The sequence below is a fragment of the Mustela nivalis genome, assembly GCF_964662115.1.
Source record: "Mustela nivalis genome assembly, chromosome: Y".
Lineage (NCBI taxonomy): Eukaryota > Metazoa > Chordata > Mammalia > Carnivora > Mustelidae > Mustela > Mustela nivalis.
In genome coordinates, this window is record NC_139041.1 from 35,176,721 (window position 1) to 35,193,321 (window position 16,601).

A 16,601-nucleotide genomic window follows, 5' to 3' on the forward strand; every position below is an offset into this window, starting at 1 on the left:
GCAGACTCCCGTGATTGTAGGGGCTGCCACGTCTGAAATCCATGGGATTGGCCAAGTGATTTGAAACAAAGGTAAGAGCTGATGTTTCTGTCTTGAATCTGAACTCGGCAGAGCCACCTTGGAAGCTGCTGACTCAGGCACAATTTTTATATAGCCGTCAGATCCAGAAGCAAAATACCCTCTTCAGTGGGAAACCTCATATTTTGTTGTTGTTGTTCTTTTTAAAAATATTTTATTTATTGACACAGGGAGCAACAGAGCACAAGTTGGGGAGGGAGGAAGAGGGAGTTGAAGAAGCAGACTCCCCACTGAGCAGGGAGTCTGACTCGGGGCTGGATACTAGCACCCTGGGATCATGACCTGAGCCGAAGGCAGACACTCAACCGACTGAGCTGCCCAGGCACTGACACTTTTTTCCTCGTAAAGCTGTCAGCTGATTAGATGAGGCCGACCCATCTTATGGAGAGTCATGTATTTCTTTTAATATCTGCTGACAGTACATGTTAATCACACCACAAAAAAAAAAAAAATTGTCTACACAGCAACATCAAGATTCCTGTTAGATCACATGTCTGGGCACCAGGGCCTCTTGGAAATGATCCACTAAAGTAGCCATCACAAAGGGCAAAAGCAGGAAAGCTTGAGTAGAAGAGCAGAGCCGTTCCCTCATCAGGCACTTGAAGTGCCCACTGTAGCGGACGGGTCGGGGGCTGCTCACCCAGACTGGATAAGGAAGTAGGACACATTACCTACAACCGCAGTGTCCAGATCTTGAGCAACACTGTGGCGAAAAACCCTGTTGCACGAGCCTCCCATCTCTGGCCTCCAGGGACCGTTGTTCCCATGGAAGTCCGTGTGGATTCCCAAGCCTTTGCTTACACTTTCGCAGGACTGGGGAGTTTTACCCTTTTCTGTCCTCCGGGAGGGCAGCTCCTCCATCTTCCCTCCCTGGTTGGTGTCCTTCATGCCCCCTTTCCTGTACCTCTGGGTGACAAGGGCTTATTCTTCTCACTGCCTTGTCTTGGACATCTCGTGGTCAACTGTGTTGATGCCACAGTCTTTATCGAACCCTCTGCACCGTGGGTTGGTTGGTCCGCATGGACTCAGAGGGGCTGCAGGAGGTCAAGGACAGGTCCATCTGTCCGAGGAACTAACTTGCAACCCCCTTCACCTCTGTCTGACCTCCTCCCGTGTCCCGCTGTGTGTCTGCTTCCAGTCCCTCCCCCCATCTCAGTCCTCTCTTATTTCTCCTTTCTCCTAACCATGCCAGGTTCGTTTTTGTTTTTCCAAGATGAGAAAATAACCACGTGTCTCCTGGATGCTTGTGACTGGTTGTTCCCATCATTCTGAAGGACGTAGGAGAGTGTTTCTTGACCAGCAGCTTGTTCCCTTTCAGTGTTTGCATGTGTGCTTGCAAACTCTGGAGATGGAGATGGCCTTGCTTGCAAGCAGCTGTTCCCATGTGGTGACGGCTCTTCAGGAAACGGGCGCCTTGCGTCTTTTGCTAAGGTGTCCCCCACCGCCCTGCCCACGGTGTGACCAGTTGATAGGCTTTCAAAGCAGAGCCCAGTGACTTTACCTTGGGTCTTGGTGGATGGGGGCGGTGGCCCCTCTTTCTGAGCCGCAAAGATGTGGGACCAGTATCGCTGGCCGCCGAGCAGCGACATTTGGCGTAGGACCTCTTGGTGTGCTCCGGGTGAGCTGTGCTGCCTGCCGTGGGGCGGAATCAGTCAGGCTTCTGGTGCAGGTAATGACAGTCGTGGATGGTGATTATGCTTCACCAGGGCTATTCTGGTAGCCTGCTTGTCGTGCTGATGTGATCTCCATCGGGATGGGAAGAATGATTCGCACGCCTGCATGGTTCCGGCCACCTTTACCTCTTCTTACCATGGGTTCCAGCGCTCAGACTTTACCTGATGGAAGTTGCTGCTTCCAGATTTCTCAGCCTGGGTGCACCTGACATTTGGGGGTGGATGTCTCTGTGACGTGGGGCATCCCAGGCATTGTAGGACGCTGAGTAGCATCCCTGGTCTCCACCCTTAGATGCCAGGACTTCTGTCCTTTCCCAGTTTTGGCCATCCACATAGCTCTGAGCACTTCCAGCAATCCCTTGGGGGGACAGAGCTGTGCCAGCTGAAAAAGCCAGTGCTGAAGACAGAGATGCAAACAGTAAGTGGGCATGCATGGGGTCCCACTATCCCTTCCTGGACCCAGCCGCCGAGCCAGGAGTTCCATCACTGCGTCCATGGTGACCAGCCTGTGGACCCCATCACGTTCCCTAACCTGGTACACCGCCTTGCATATGAGCAGAGCCAGGCTAGGGCTGATGTTGCCTAAAGCAACGATCTCTCCGTGTCCACCAGCTTGGGTCTGCTCTCCGTGTCCCTTAGTCCGGAGTCAGGTAGTTGGCAAAGCTGTTCCTTTGTTGCCCATGTAGTCACAGGGGAAAGAAGACCCTGTTCTGACTTTCTATGCACTTCTGTCCATTTGAAGCTTAAAAATGCTGACAATGTGTCTTTGAGTTTTGGAGGTTCTGGGAGTGGCTGGAAGGGCAGCATCTGTGCCAGTGAGCAGTGGGGAAAAGCGGATGGGAAACAGGGCAGTCTTCATGCTGTGGGGGTACAGGTGGGAACATGTGTGCCCAGGTGCATTTGCTGGGCTCCTGTGCACTTGCCGGGGGCGGGGGTTTCCAGAAGCATGAGGAGGAGGACACGCTGTCCCCACATGGCCCAGTAATATACTGGGGATGGCATACTCTCAGCAGCGTGGGTGGGGGGTGTCGTGGAGCCTGTTTACAGAGGGGCAAGAGGTAGCTATCTCTGGAGAGAGTGGTGCACAGCCACCAGCTAGGGGCCATCAGAACCACTGGTTGTAGGCAGGGGACCCTTGAGGTCAGGAGCCAGAGGACACCCTGGAATGGGGGATGGAGCAAGCCAAGGGTACCTTGGGGCAGATCTGGTTGCCATGGTGACAGGTCAGAAAGTAGAAGAAACTTTCCAGAGCCTCAGGTTGCACAGAGAGGTGAGCAAGAACAGATAGTGTGACATCCACGGGAGGTGTCTCCTCATCTTATATAAGGGCAGAAGTCCTCTGCAGCATCACAAGCCATTACGATAGACTCTTTAAAGGAACGAGGCTTGGCTTTTGGGTCGGTTAACACCTTCAGGTAGGAGCCCTGCCACAGACTTTGCACATAGAACACCGTGGTCAGTGTTAACAGCGGAAGGCACTGCTCTGAGCTGAGGTCAGGGACAGGCTGGCGGCCCAGAGTCAGAACGTCCTGTGTGTTCCTTGTCACTGTAAACTACAGCCTATTTTTTTTTTTTTTTTTTGCTCTTCATAGGTTCACATCTACTCTTGAATATACTTAAAAATTTTAATTTCTCATTGCCGTAAAATGCACCTAAACATGAAGTTGGCCACTTTACCTATCTTTAAGTGCACAGCTCAGTGGCATCGAGCACATTCACACTATTGCATCCCCCCTGTCATCTCCAGAACTTTCCATTTTTCCAAACTGAAGCTCTGCCTCCATGAAGCAGTCACTCCCCGTCCCTGTACTCCAGTCCCTGGCCCCACCATCTTTCTGTCTCTATGGATGGGACTCCACTAGGGACCCCATATACACGGAATCAGGTAGGATGTGTCCTTTTGTGTCTGGCTCCTATTACTCGCCACCATGGTCTCAAGGTCCATCCATGTCATAGCTGGTGCAGGAAACGTGCTTTTCAAGGCTGAGTCACATTCTATTCTGTTCATGGACCTCATGCTGTTTATCCACCCATCCCTCCATCCACCCACCCACCCCTCCATACATCCATTCAGTCATCTACCTATACACCAGCTCATCCACCCATCCATCCATCCATCCATCCATCCATCCATCCATCCATCCACACATCCATCCATCCATCCACACATCCATCCGTCCATCCACACATCCACCCATCCATCCATCCATCCACCCCCCCATCCACACATCTATCCATCCATCCATCCATCCATGCATCCATCCACCCATCCAACCATCCATCCATCCACACATCCATCCGTCCATCCACACATCCATCCATCCATCCACCCCCCCATCCACACATCCATCCATCCATCCATCCATCCAACCATCCATCCATCCATCCATCCATCCAACGATCCATCCATCCATCCAACCATCCAACCATCCAACCATCCATCCATCCATCCATCCATCCATCCATCCAACCATCCAACCATCCATCTATCCATCCATCCAACCATCCATCCATCCATCCATCCATCCATCCATCCATCCATCCACACATCCATCCATACATCCACCCACACATCCATCCATCCATCCACCCACACATCCATCCATCCTTCCTTCCTTCCACCCACCTACCCTGACTTTGCTCCTGGCCTCCTATCCACCCATCATCCATCCAGGAACACTTGGATGGCTTCCACATTCTGGCTCATAAATAATGCTGCTAGGAACCTGCTGTGTACACGTGTCTGTTCCAGTCCCTGCTTTAACTGCTTGAATGCATTTTCAGTTTCTAATTCTATCTCCTTCCTCTTGGTAGAGAGATTTAAGATTTTCTCTTTTCGGGTTTTCTTTTCTTCAGGTTGCCGTGCGCAGGGCTTTCCTATCTGCTTCCCACCCTCCCTCATCACCAGATCATCACATGGGCAGTCTAATATGGATCTTTTGTGTCCTTCAAGTGCATGTGCACACACAAACACACACACTGGGTTTGGGCATTATCGCAGTATATTATACACACCCTTCCCTCTATTTCTGTCTTACCTTTGTGGGGATCCCTTGTGGGGGGTTTGGGGAGGACACATTTGGGACGTTTCCATCGGGACAAGTGTGTATGTGGGTGTGCATGTGCTCCATAAATCCCCACATGACCCCTTTGCTCCGAATTTTGGACTTAATGATTCCAGCCAAGCCATGCTGTTTCTTCCATCCCAGCTTCCCCCTGAGCTGGATGTTTGAGTCCTCCTTATTCCCAGCCTGTCCTGCTCAGATGTCTCCCAGACAATTGAGAGCCCCTCTGTCCAAACATGAATTGTTGACTTTGCTCCTGGCCTCCTATCCCCAATCAGTACTTCCTTTTGGTTTCCCCAAATGGCCCTTCCAGCCCTCCGGGCACCATTTTGGATCCTCTTTTCTTTGCCTCCATGGACACTCCAGCCTGGGATCCTGCCCTTTCCTGTTGTAAATCACATCACCACATCCATCCAGATCTGTCCAGTTCAGTAGCATCTTCACAGAAGCTACTACACACAGTGTAGTGTGAATGAGCTACTACTACAGCTCACCCATATCCCTTTCTTTCTCCTGAGCGTCCACTCCAGATCCTAGGCTAAGGCTTCCTTTTGGTGTAACTGTTGACCTGGGCAATTCTCTGCAGTCAAATCCCATGGGAGAGGGAGGTTCCCTGTGTGCATACGATAGAATTCAAGCTCTTTGGCACAAAGTTGTCCCAGTGTTGTCCTTGTGCCTCAGTTTCCAGGCTTTCTGGATGTCCATTGGGTAGTCTCTTTTGCCAGAGGTTCATCCTGCCTGCGGGTCCCTCCTTCCACCCACTCTTGACTCCCTCCTGCCATCCTGTGTTTCCTATTTACACTCAGCTCCCCAGTTAGCCTGCACGGCTCAAGACCGTCAACACTAGACCTGCCCTTTCCATTGCTCTGTATCCAGATTGTTGCCTGACGCACAGTGAGGTCCTTGGTCAGAATTTACCCAGTAAGGGTGCCTGGGTGGCTCAGTCCATGAAGCGTCTGCCTTCGGCTTAGGTTATGATCCCAGGGTCCTGGGTTTGAGTCCCATGTTGGGTTCCCTGCTCAGTGGGGCATCTGCTTCTCCTTCTACCTGCTGCCTACTGCTTGTGATATCTCTCTCTCTTTTGGATCTATAAAATCTTAAAAATAAAAAAAAATACCCAGTAAATGAAACAAAGAGCAAGTTGAATGTGGAGGTGAATAGAGTTGTGTTTCAGGAGTTGTTGATCCACAGTGCTCATGCAAGACTCTTAATATATACCAAACTTTAGATCCACAAATGCCTCTTTCTCTCATACCACTGGTGACAAACCTGCTTATGTCTTTTTGCCCTTGAGTTTTGTTGTTTACAGACTCCATACAAGGGGCCAAGTCCTACAAGCAATGGGAATGAATTAACCACTGCTTTGGCTGATGCCCTTAGTACTAAAACCAGATTTGAATTCATGTAGTACCACCCGGACTCCTCCTCCCTTCCCACAAGCCCCAAGTGATGACCTAATGCTTGTCAATGTTTTTGGAATGGTAACGTCAGCATCTCCTAAAATATTTTGATTCTTACTCATAATGCCCAATGTTACCCATTCTCTCCATAAAAGAGAAGTCTAATTCATGCAAATTTGAGGAAAAGATGCCCGTGGAATTTTTTTCCCCCTTTAAAATATTTATTTGACTTGAGGAAAGACAGGGAGGGGAGCCTGGGCCCCCACAAATTTTTTTTTTCCGTAGTCTCAGTTTTTTGAGTCTTCACAGAGTACATTTATTTGAATGATGTTACTTCTCAAGGATTCTGGTGATGGATGGCACTGGGCTGTGATGTGTGTAGGTAGGATTGGCTGTCCACTTAAGATAGAGTGCTCTTTTTTGGGTTGTTGTTGGCACTTTGTTGGATTTTATTGAGAGATTTGTGCAACAAATGGGCTACAAATGTCTATAGGGCTAGTTCTCCCCACTCAGTCCTTAGTCTGTGATTTTTGTCACTGTGATAATCTGATTGTAGACATTTGGTCTTTGTCCCTGCCACTGAGCTCTTAAAACCCTTGGAATTTCCTCGGTGATAAGAGTGACAAAGGTGGCTTTTGTTATGTGAAGAGGTGACTTTGGGAAACACCCTAGAGGCAGGGGCTGGTTGCCTGGGAACCAATCCTATAATTGGAGGGTTAGAATTCTTGGTCCTTTTGCAGAGGGGCGGAGGGGCTAGACGCTGAGTTAATCCCCAGTGGGCGGTCATTTAATCCTGAAGCTTCCTTGAAACCACAGAAGTACAGTGTTTGGGAGCTTCCAGGATGGGGAGCTTGGGGAGATTTGGGGGGAGTGGATCACTTGGAGAAGACCAGATGGCCGGTTCTCAACCTTCCCAACACCTGGTCCTCTGCGTCTCCACCATCTGGCTTTTCCCAAGTTTTATCTCTGTATAGTAAACCCATGACCCAGTGAGGAACATGTTTTTCTGAGCTCTAGGAGCCCCTCTGCCCGATTATTGGGACCCAAGGAGGAGAGTTTGGAACCTCTAACCTATAGCAGCTCTACCAGACACACAGGACCTGGACTGCGATTGGCATCAGAATTGTGTGTGCTGGGGGAGTATTGAAGGGTGCACCCTTCCCCTGTGAGATCTCCTGCTGTCTCCAGGTGTAGACAGCGCCAGAATGGAGTCAAAGTGTAGGACACCCAGCTAGTGTCATAGAATTGCTCGGTGGTGTGGGGAAAAGAACAACAATGCATCTTGGAATTGGGAGCAGAATGATAGACACCAGGTCCCAATTTTTGTATATATAAACCTACCGGTGGATGAGATGCAACTCCCCTGGAGCCCAGTTGATGGACTCGGAGATCGTCAGCCCCACTCCTTCTGCCTGAATCTCCTGGTCTCCAGTTGTCATCTCCCCCATGGTGAGTTATCTCCCATGCCTTGGAAGGGTGAAATTAGGTTGCATTCCAACATGGCTGATGCATTGTTCTCAAGTGTTGAGAAAGGATCAGAGTAGATTATTATTTGGGCTGTGGATCAGTAGGAGTGGCTGTAGAATATATCCAGAAAATGGGTGCATACTAATTGGTGAGTGTGCATGTGTGCGTGTGTGAGCACATGCATGTACCTAATGTATTAGAGTGGTAGACAGGATTCTGCATATTTTCCTACCTTTCCAGTGAAATTTGACAAAACTGCAGAAGATGCTAGTGCTAGGACTTAATTTTGAGTATTGGGGATCATTTCCAGGGCTCCATGCTGCCCCCAAATTCTGGAACACCAGGCCTTTTCTGGGCAGTTCTAGCTCAATTTGGCACTTCTCCTGTTCAGGAGAAATCTAGAACGTTCCCCAGCCTCCAGAAGGGTTCATTCTAGAAGTTCACCACTCCCATGCTATTTGGACCCTAGAACATAATTCCCCACCAGAGTGGTGAAGTCCTTGTTGGATTCCAAGCTCCCCCAGGAGAGCAGAGTATGGCCACCGTATGCTTTTGAAGTACTGGGCATTTATATGGAAGCGTTGCGGGAAGGAAACGTTCCTGCCCTACTAATTAAGAAGCTGAGCCTGGGGCAGAAAGGAAACACCCCTCCGGGCTTGAAATGGTCGGAAGCCTGTGGCTGGTCACAGAGGCTGTGTAACTGTAAAAGATTTGTCCAGGAAGTGGCAGTAGCAACCAAAACCCCCAAAGCAGCGTTCCTGCTTCCTGTATCCGTTCGTGCCTCCAGACCGCAAATCTTGAGCGTTTGGAGCTGCCAGAAGCAAGAAGGGGAAGCAGGACACAGATGCAAAGCCTTCGGTAACCGAAAACAGGGACCTCCGGCTGGTTAGTAGGTTGGAGAGACAATGATGTTTGTGCAAAAAGCCCATTGGTGGGTACGTGTCTTCCCAAACAGCAACCCCGAATGAGTTCCACATGCATTTCATGAAAGCCTCTTGCACATCTGACCGGTGTTTTGCTGATACATGGAAACACCGTGATTAGCAAACCAAACATCCTTTTTTTTAACTGATTTCCTTGAGCAGAGCGGAGTTTTTCATTTCTGTGGTGGGGATTTTTTTTCCTCTTGTTCGTCATGTTTTTATTACTTACCCTTACCTCACATGCCTCCTGATCACTGGATAGGCTTACCCCTTTATGGTTTCCCTTCCAGTTAATAGTCATGTCGTGGCAAGCTGTCCCTCTCCCCCACCCCATTTTACTTTATTTCATTGGAGTGGCCCATCCCGGCAGGTGAGAGACCCTCTGGTAGAGCAGGTACCATGACCATCCTCCTCCAGGGATGGCTGGTTCTCTGGGCATAATTGTATTTTTTGGTGAAAGCTTATGGGGAGTCAACTCTGCAGGGAAGAACCCTAGGGTCCTGATCCCAGAAGACACCAGCAGGAGCCTTACAGTATAGACACGCTAGCATGGCCATGGTTAGCGTCTTGTGCGTCCCCCATCCCATGGGGCGGCTTTTACTGGGGGACCCCTACGTCCTCTCCATAACGCAGAGCGTAGTAGCAGACCTCGTTTCTCTTCTCCCCAGCTCTCCTGTATGAGAAAGCATTCCTCCTCCATCACCGCTGGCCTTCCTGCAATGTGTTTTTTACTGTTTCCTTTGGCCAAGACTTCTCGAAAGCAGACAGTGATGAAGTCCCAGAACCTAAGTCAGGTTCGGTGGGGTGAGGTTCGGAGCTGACGACTAAAGAAAGAATTCTTAAGACATCTTTGGTGCAAAATGGTGGTTTATTAAAGCACGGGGACAGGACCCGTGGGCAGACGGAGATGCGGCTGCCCAGGGCCTGTGAGGAGTGGCTGGTTATATACACAGGAGTTGGGTAGGTGAGGACAAAGGGTTGTTCAGAAGGGCTATTGGGGTAAAGAAGACTGTCAGGATATGGAAGGCCTGGTTACTATCAAGCCAAGGCCACTTTCCCTCTAATGAGGCACTAACATAAAGACAATTGGGAGTCTCCTGGTGGAATGTCACATTCCTGCTATCGAACGTCCTTGTTAGTGAGATTTAGGTCTTAAAAGAAATTTAACTTTATTTACTTTTCCTTCTACCTCCATCTCCTTCAGTTTTTTTATGGAGGGGAGGGTGACCTTAGGGCTTGAGGAACTGAGTTATGTATCTTTGGAAATTGGGCTATTGATAAGGCAACTTCTTTGTTGTAAATCTCAAGGACATTTGTAAACCAAGAGAGACTCCTGCCTTGCAGGACTGTGATCTCTGCAAGTTAACTATTTGCTCTTCTTTTAGGGCAGTCAGGGGTGCCTGTGAAATGTCACACATATTACCAAGGGGAATGGGTGGAGAGGGGGTGCAAGGCGCCAGCCCCTGCTCCGTTCTCAGCCAGCCTCCTGCTCCCTCATCAACAGGACCTGGTGTCTCTGTCACGCCCCCCGTCCCTTCCCCACCACTGCTTCTCCTGACCGTAACAGAGCTCTGAGTGTCTTTGCAAGGGCAAAGTGCCTCTCCTGACTCTCCGGGACATTACCCAGGCCGGTGTTTGGGTGGCGGTCTGTTCATATACTGGATATTTCCAGTCTCGATGACAGGGTTGGGTTGCCGAACCAGGGGTGATTCCCTAAGATGTGCATGAATTTTCTTGCTACCGAACAAATCCCACAGACTGAGGGGCTTGAACAACACACATTTATCTCCGGTAGTCTTGGAGGCTGGGAGTCTGCGTTCCAGGTGCGGCCGAGGGCTGGTTCCTCCTGAAACTTTCCTTCGAGGCATGTAGACCCTGTGTTCGCCTTGTGTCTTCACAGGGTCATCTGTCTGTGCATGTCTGTCCGTCTCCTCTTTTTATAAGGACCCCAGTCCTGTGGCATCAGAGCCCACCCTGCTGACCTCATTTTACCTCCGTCCCCTCTTCAAAGACCTTATCCCCTTGTATGTTCCCATTCTGAAGTCCTACAGAGTAGGGCTTCTATGCATCATCTTGGGGTAAACCATTCAGCCTGTGGGCTGAGATTTTTTTTTTTTTTTTAAGATTTTCTTTATTACAGAGAGAGTGCAAACCCAAGCCCATGGGAGGGGCCAAGGGAGAAGCAGGCTCCATCCCAGGGCGCTGAGATCATGACCTGAGCCCAAGGCAGACCCTTCACCAACCGAGTCCCCCAGGAGCCCTCTTGGTTTTCTTGCTGCCGTCTCTTAACCTCTATCTCTAGCAGATTTTAACATTGGCTTGCTTGCATACTTTAGCGTCCAGAGCTCAGCGTGGACACCCTGGCCCGCGTGGAGGACATCATTAATGCCTGTGGGGCTCACTCCCATGCTGCTGCTGTTCCCCCGCAGGTTCTGGACGTACCACGACGACCGCTTCCTCTATATGCTCATGGAGTTCGTGCCCGGCGGCGAACTCTTCAGCTACCTGCGCAACCGAGGCCGCTTCTCCAGCAGCACGGGGCTCTTCTACTCCGCGGAGATCGTCTGTGCCATCGAGTACCTGCACTCCCGGGAGATCGTCTACAGGGACCTGAAGCCCGAGAACATCCTGCTGGACCGCGAGGGGCACATCAAGCTCACCGACTTCGGCTTCGCCAAGAAGCTGGTCGACAAGTAAGCCGCCATTTTTCCTCCATTCCCACTTGTGTTGGGGTTCCATGGGGACGTTCGCTTGTGTTGGACGCCCAACTTATCTACCTCAGCATAATGGCCTGGAGGTCCTTCCACATGGTTGCAAATGGTGGGATGTCCTTTTCCAAGCACAAATAATAGCCCTTGGTCCGTGTAGACCTCGTTTCCTTTCTCCGCTCATGTGTCAGTGGACACGTGGGTCTCTGCCAGGGCCTGGCTGCTGTCGGTAACGCTGTGGTGAGCACGGATGTCTTTATGATACTGTTTGCATTTTCTTCACGTCAGTACCCACTTGTGCCGTTGCTGGTCGTAGGGTCCTTCCCTTTTCAGCCTCTTGAGGACCCTCCAAGCCGTGGTCTGCATTTTTGGCTGCCCCAGTTGGCATTCCCGCCAACGTCCTGAGTGTTCCCTTTTTCTCCACGTCCTCGCCGTCACCAGTCTTGTCTTGCCTTTTTGATCATCGCCGTTGGCGGGTGTGTGGTGCTGTCGCTCAGATGACTTCCTCTGTTTACCAGAATTATATACCTGCTTACACTGCATCAAGGAGCTCTCTCCCCTCTCCTCCTAACCCATTTCCACTCTCAGCAGAAGACCCCTTCCAGCACTTGGGTTGGATTGTTCCATTTTTTGGGATCAAGCTCCTGGGATAGCTTCCAAAAAATTTTGTCCTGCTGTCTGCTTGCCCCTTCTGAATCCTCATGTCTTATTTATTTATTTATGTATTTTTAAAGGGTTTTTTTTTTTTTTTTATTAGTTGTTAGAGGCAGAGAGCAAGGCAGAGAGGAAGACAGAGAGCAGGAGAGGAAGGGGAAGATTGAAAGAGGGAAACAGATTCTTCGCTGAGTAGAGAGTCCAAATCAGGGCTTGATCCCAGGACCCATGGATGGGGACTTGAGCCAATGGCAGGTGCTTAACCAACTAAGCCACCCAGGTGCCCCATGCTTTATGCTTTATAAAAATTTCTTCCTAGGGAGTCTGGGTGGCTCAGTGGGTTAAGCCGCTGCCTCCGGCTCAGGTCATGATCTCAGGGTCCTGGGATCAAGCCCTGCATCGGGCTCTCTGCTCAGCAGGGAGCCTGCTTCCCTTCCTCTCTCCCTGCCTGCTTCTCTGCCTACTTGTGATCTCTCTCTCTCTGTCAAATAAATTAAATCTTAAAAAACAAAAAAACAAAACAAACAAACAAAAAAAAACTTCTTCCTGTTGTTCCTCATTGCCTTTTGGGAGGGGTCCAAGGTGGACATGACCCTTTCACCATCTTTGACAAGAAGAAATTATGCATGAGGTTGTCTTGGTGGGCTCATCTTGGGGGACTCAGTTGGTAGAGTGTGCACGTCTTCATCACGGGGTTGGGAGTTTGAGTCCCACGTTGGGCATACAGCTGACCTCAAAATCTTGAGAAAAGAAAGTAGACTTTTAATTAGACAGCCTACCTCATTCAGCATATGTCACTTTAAGATAATGTCCCATCTTGGTTTTTATTTCTTAGAGTGACAAAACACTGAAAATGTCTTCTTGCCAACCAAGTAGATTATCCGTTTACTGTTTTTCTCTGTCAGTGAAGGCAGGGTCCATACCCCGTGCCCACAGATTTCTATGTCAGCTGGGTTCTCTAATGTCAATTGGTAACCCTGGGCTCACGGGAACAGATGTTCTCACCATCATTTGCCCTGGTGGATCTATAAAATGAAATCTTAATGGCGTTGGGGCATAAAACGTCTTCTTCATGTCCTTTGTCCAGTAGTCCAGACTGCCCTTGGACTCTGGGAGAATGTTTCCAGGGAATGTGTGTGATTGAAAATACGTAACCTTCACCTTCAGTGAGGCTGATGCAAACTTGTTAAGTGTTGATGTCTATGGGTCTTCCAATGTCATGGTCTATAGGGAACGTCTCCCTACATTAGGAACAGTTTGGCCTTTGTGTAGAGAATACACAGAAAATTTAAGATTGTAAATCCCATGCATTGAAGCCCAGAATGCCCATGAAGCCCTGGGCACTTGTCTTGGGTCGAAAAGTTGGCTTTTTGAATGGAGTTCTTCATTTTTTAGTCCAAAGACGTGACCTACGGGAAGAAGAGGATAAAGATGGGTTTCGAAACTGTCTCATATGCTGTAGAGACCTCTCATCACGTCCTATGTTAGTTTTCTAGGCTTTTGTTTCTTTTGTTTTTTGGATTATTTTGCTGTGTTGTTTTATTATTATTATTTTTTTACCTTCCACTAAAATGTGAGTCTTCTTTCCTGTATTCCACGGTTGGCTCATCGGTCGCTTGGTACAATTAGGTGGGGAAGAGAGTCACACACCCAGACAGAGACAGAGGGAGACAGGGCTGTCTTTTGCTGATACCATTACACCTACACGTCCTAAAATATTCCACGGAAAAGGCTCAAGACACATGTTCTGTTCCCCTGAACACACTGAGTAATTTATGGTCGTAAAATTAACCGTAAAGCAGTGCCATCCTGTGCAATTACAACACACACCTCATGTAGGATTTAAACTCCTCACGAAGCCGTGTTTTAAAAAGTAAATATGTCAGGGCACGTGGGGGGCTCAGTCGGTAGAGTGTGCACGTCTTCATCACGGGGTTGGGAGTTTGAGTCCCACATTAGGCATACAGCTGACCTCAAAATAAGATCTTGAGAAAAGAAAGGACACATTTAATAACATAGCCTACCTCATTCAGCATAGGTACGATACAAGTATTTCCGCATATAATTACTATGAAAATTGAGAAGATTTACATGAATTTCTGCTGCTAAGTGCTTGAAATCCCTTGTGCATTTTATCTGTATGGTGCATCCCTATTAGGGTCCAATAATTTCATCAGAAATACTTCATCTTTATTGCATGTCCATAATATTTACAGCCGGAAAAACAAGACTCACATGCCCAGGCTCTCCGAAAATACCGGAAGCTTTCTCCGTAACTGCAACAAGTATTGGGTTTTAAATATAATTTTAAATTAAGTGCAGGTTAAAATTTTAATTCCTTAGTACATTGTAAGTGCTCCAAAAGTACATATGGCTGGTGGCTCCCATGCTGGACAGGATGATCTATAAAATCCACCTCTTTGGGACACCAGGCTTGGTCCGTCCACGGAGCGTGTGACTTTTCATCTTGGGGTTGTGATTTCAAGCCCCACATTGTGTGTAGAGATACTTAGTAAAAACAAAAGTTTTAGGGATTCCTGGGTGACTCATGGGTTAAGCAACCAACTCTTTTTTTTTTTTTTTTTAAGGATTTTATTTATTTGACAGAGAGACACAGTGAGAGGGAACACAAGCCAGGGCAGAGGGAGAGGGAGAAGCAGGTTCACCACTGAGCTGGGAGCCTGATAGGGTCTCCATCCCAGGACCCTGAGATCATGACCTGAGCTGAAGCCAGACTCTTCACCCACTAGGCCACCCAGGTACCCCAAGCATCCAACTGTTGATCTCAGCTTAGGGCTTGGTCTCTGGAACATGAGTTCGAGCCCCACACTGGGTATGGGGGGGATTACTTAAAAATAAAAACTGAAAAAAAAATTTTTTTTTTTTTTTTTTTGATGACGTGGGCTTGGCCAAGGTGATAATTGCATTTCTCGTATTATGGAAACGTCTGCATTAATGAGAAACTTGATTGTGTGGGTGAGCAGTTTTACACAAAGTGACTCATGTCTCTGATGGTTTGTAAAAAAGTGGCCGTCCTAGGGATGCTTTGTGAGGCAGTTAAATTCAGTCTGGTTTTGACCTATAGGATGTCATCCATTACCCTTTCTAAGAATAAAGCACATAAAAATGAAGTGGTTTTTCATGATCTTATGAAGGAAGACCTTATTAACACAGAATAATGGGTTTATAATGTCGAGGCTGCCCCCTATTGGCAGCACATGGAATATGCTACATCTTTTTTTTTTTTTTTTTTTAAGTCCTTTTAGTTTGAAAGTCTGATTCAAACCCACCAGATGTAAAATATTTCACAAATTCACATGAGGATAAGTTTGGGGATCCGTGTTCCTCTGCACTGAATCTGGTATGTGGATTTAAGATGCAGTGCATGATGGTGAGTTTGTACAAAGCATCAAACAATTAATGAACTTAAGACGTTGAACTTTGGGACATCTGGGTGGCTCAGTCGGTGAAATGTCTGCCTTCGGCTCAGGTCATAAACCCAGGGTCCTGGAAACAAGTTCTGCATTGGGCTCCCTGTTCAGTGAGGAGTCTGCTTCTCCTTCTGCCTCTGCCCTTGCTTGTACTCTCTCTGTGTCTCTCAAATAAATATGTAGAAACTTTAAAAAAAAAAAAAGATGTTAAACTTTGGAAAAGAGGCCCCATTAGCATGTTGATATCTTGCTTTTTAAAAATTTTTCGTTTTATTTTTTGACCTATTACTTTTAGAAAGAACTTCATTTTTTCACCGTTTTGTCAGTTGCAAAAACAATTCCCTCTTTCTTTTTGTGTATTTTTCTTGGTTTGCTTGATGAGGTCTCTCCGTTCTGGGCCAGTGCAGGTGACGTGATGCCCGTGGGTACGTATGCCCGGCCTCCCGTCCAGTTCAGGATTCCAACAACTGACATGACATTTCCATAAACATGGAAAGAAAACGTCCCCAGAAAACATATGGAACCAAACAAAGCTTCATCTCCAGTAATATTTTTGAACACATAATTGACATAATTGAGAAAAGCACATTTTTTTTTTTTTTTTTTAACAGCAGGGCACACAATGTGGTTAAACACCTTAAGATTCGGTATTCTTCCCTCTACCAATCATACTCATTTGCTCATGGTAACTCCAAATGTCATGTTTTCCCTAGGTTCTGGATAACGGATGGATTTTTCCTCATCCAACATAATCTTGTGGAACTCTTGTTTAATTACAGTGACTGCTCCTTTTCTTGTACAGAAGTATTTGGCACACACACGTGCTATTGTGCACCTAGCCTGCATAACAGAGTAAGGGACACAGTGGGGTTATTTTTCATTTTCTAAAATGATTAAAACAAAAGCAGCAATACATTTAATTTAGTTATTCTGTTTTTTTTTTTTTTTTTTTTAATTTAAGTGAGACATTGAATACTATCCTTTAGATTCTCATACCTGGCCTCTCGCCAGGGATAAACAACATTGCACCCCATCTTTGACGACGTTACTTAATGTTCTCAAACATCCACAAAAGCAGAGGATAGTTTACCTGAAATCCTGTGTGCTCATCACCCAGATTCAGTAGACATCAAAGCTCTGGCACCTTACCTGACTCTTTATCTCTCCCAAATTTCCATCCTCTGTATTATTTTAAAGCAAGT

At 47.8% G+C, this 16,601-nt stretch overlaps 1 protein-coding gene across 1 annotated transcript in view; it reads left to right on the top strand.

Moving 5' to 3' along the window:
- Positions 1-16,601, top strand: part of LOC309856943 (cAMP-dependent protein kinase catalytic subunit PRKX) — an 81,639-nt gene that overhangs the window by 32,231 nt on the left and 32,807 nt on the right. The window contains exon 3 of the mRNA XM_082718748.1: positions 11,036-11,299. Coding sequence (XP_082574874.1) covers positions 11,036-11,299 — 264 coding nt within the window. The remainder of the gene's footprint in view (positions 1-11,035; positions 11,300-16,601) is intronic.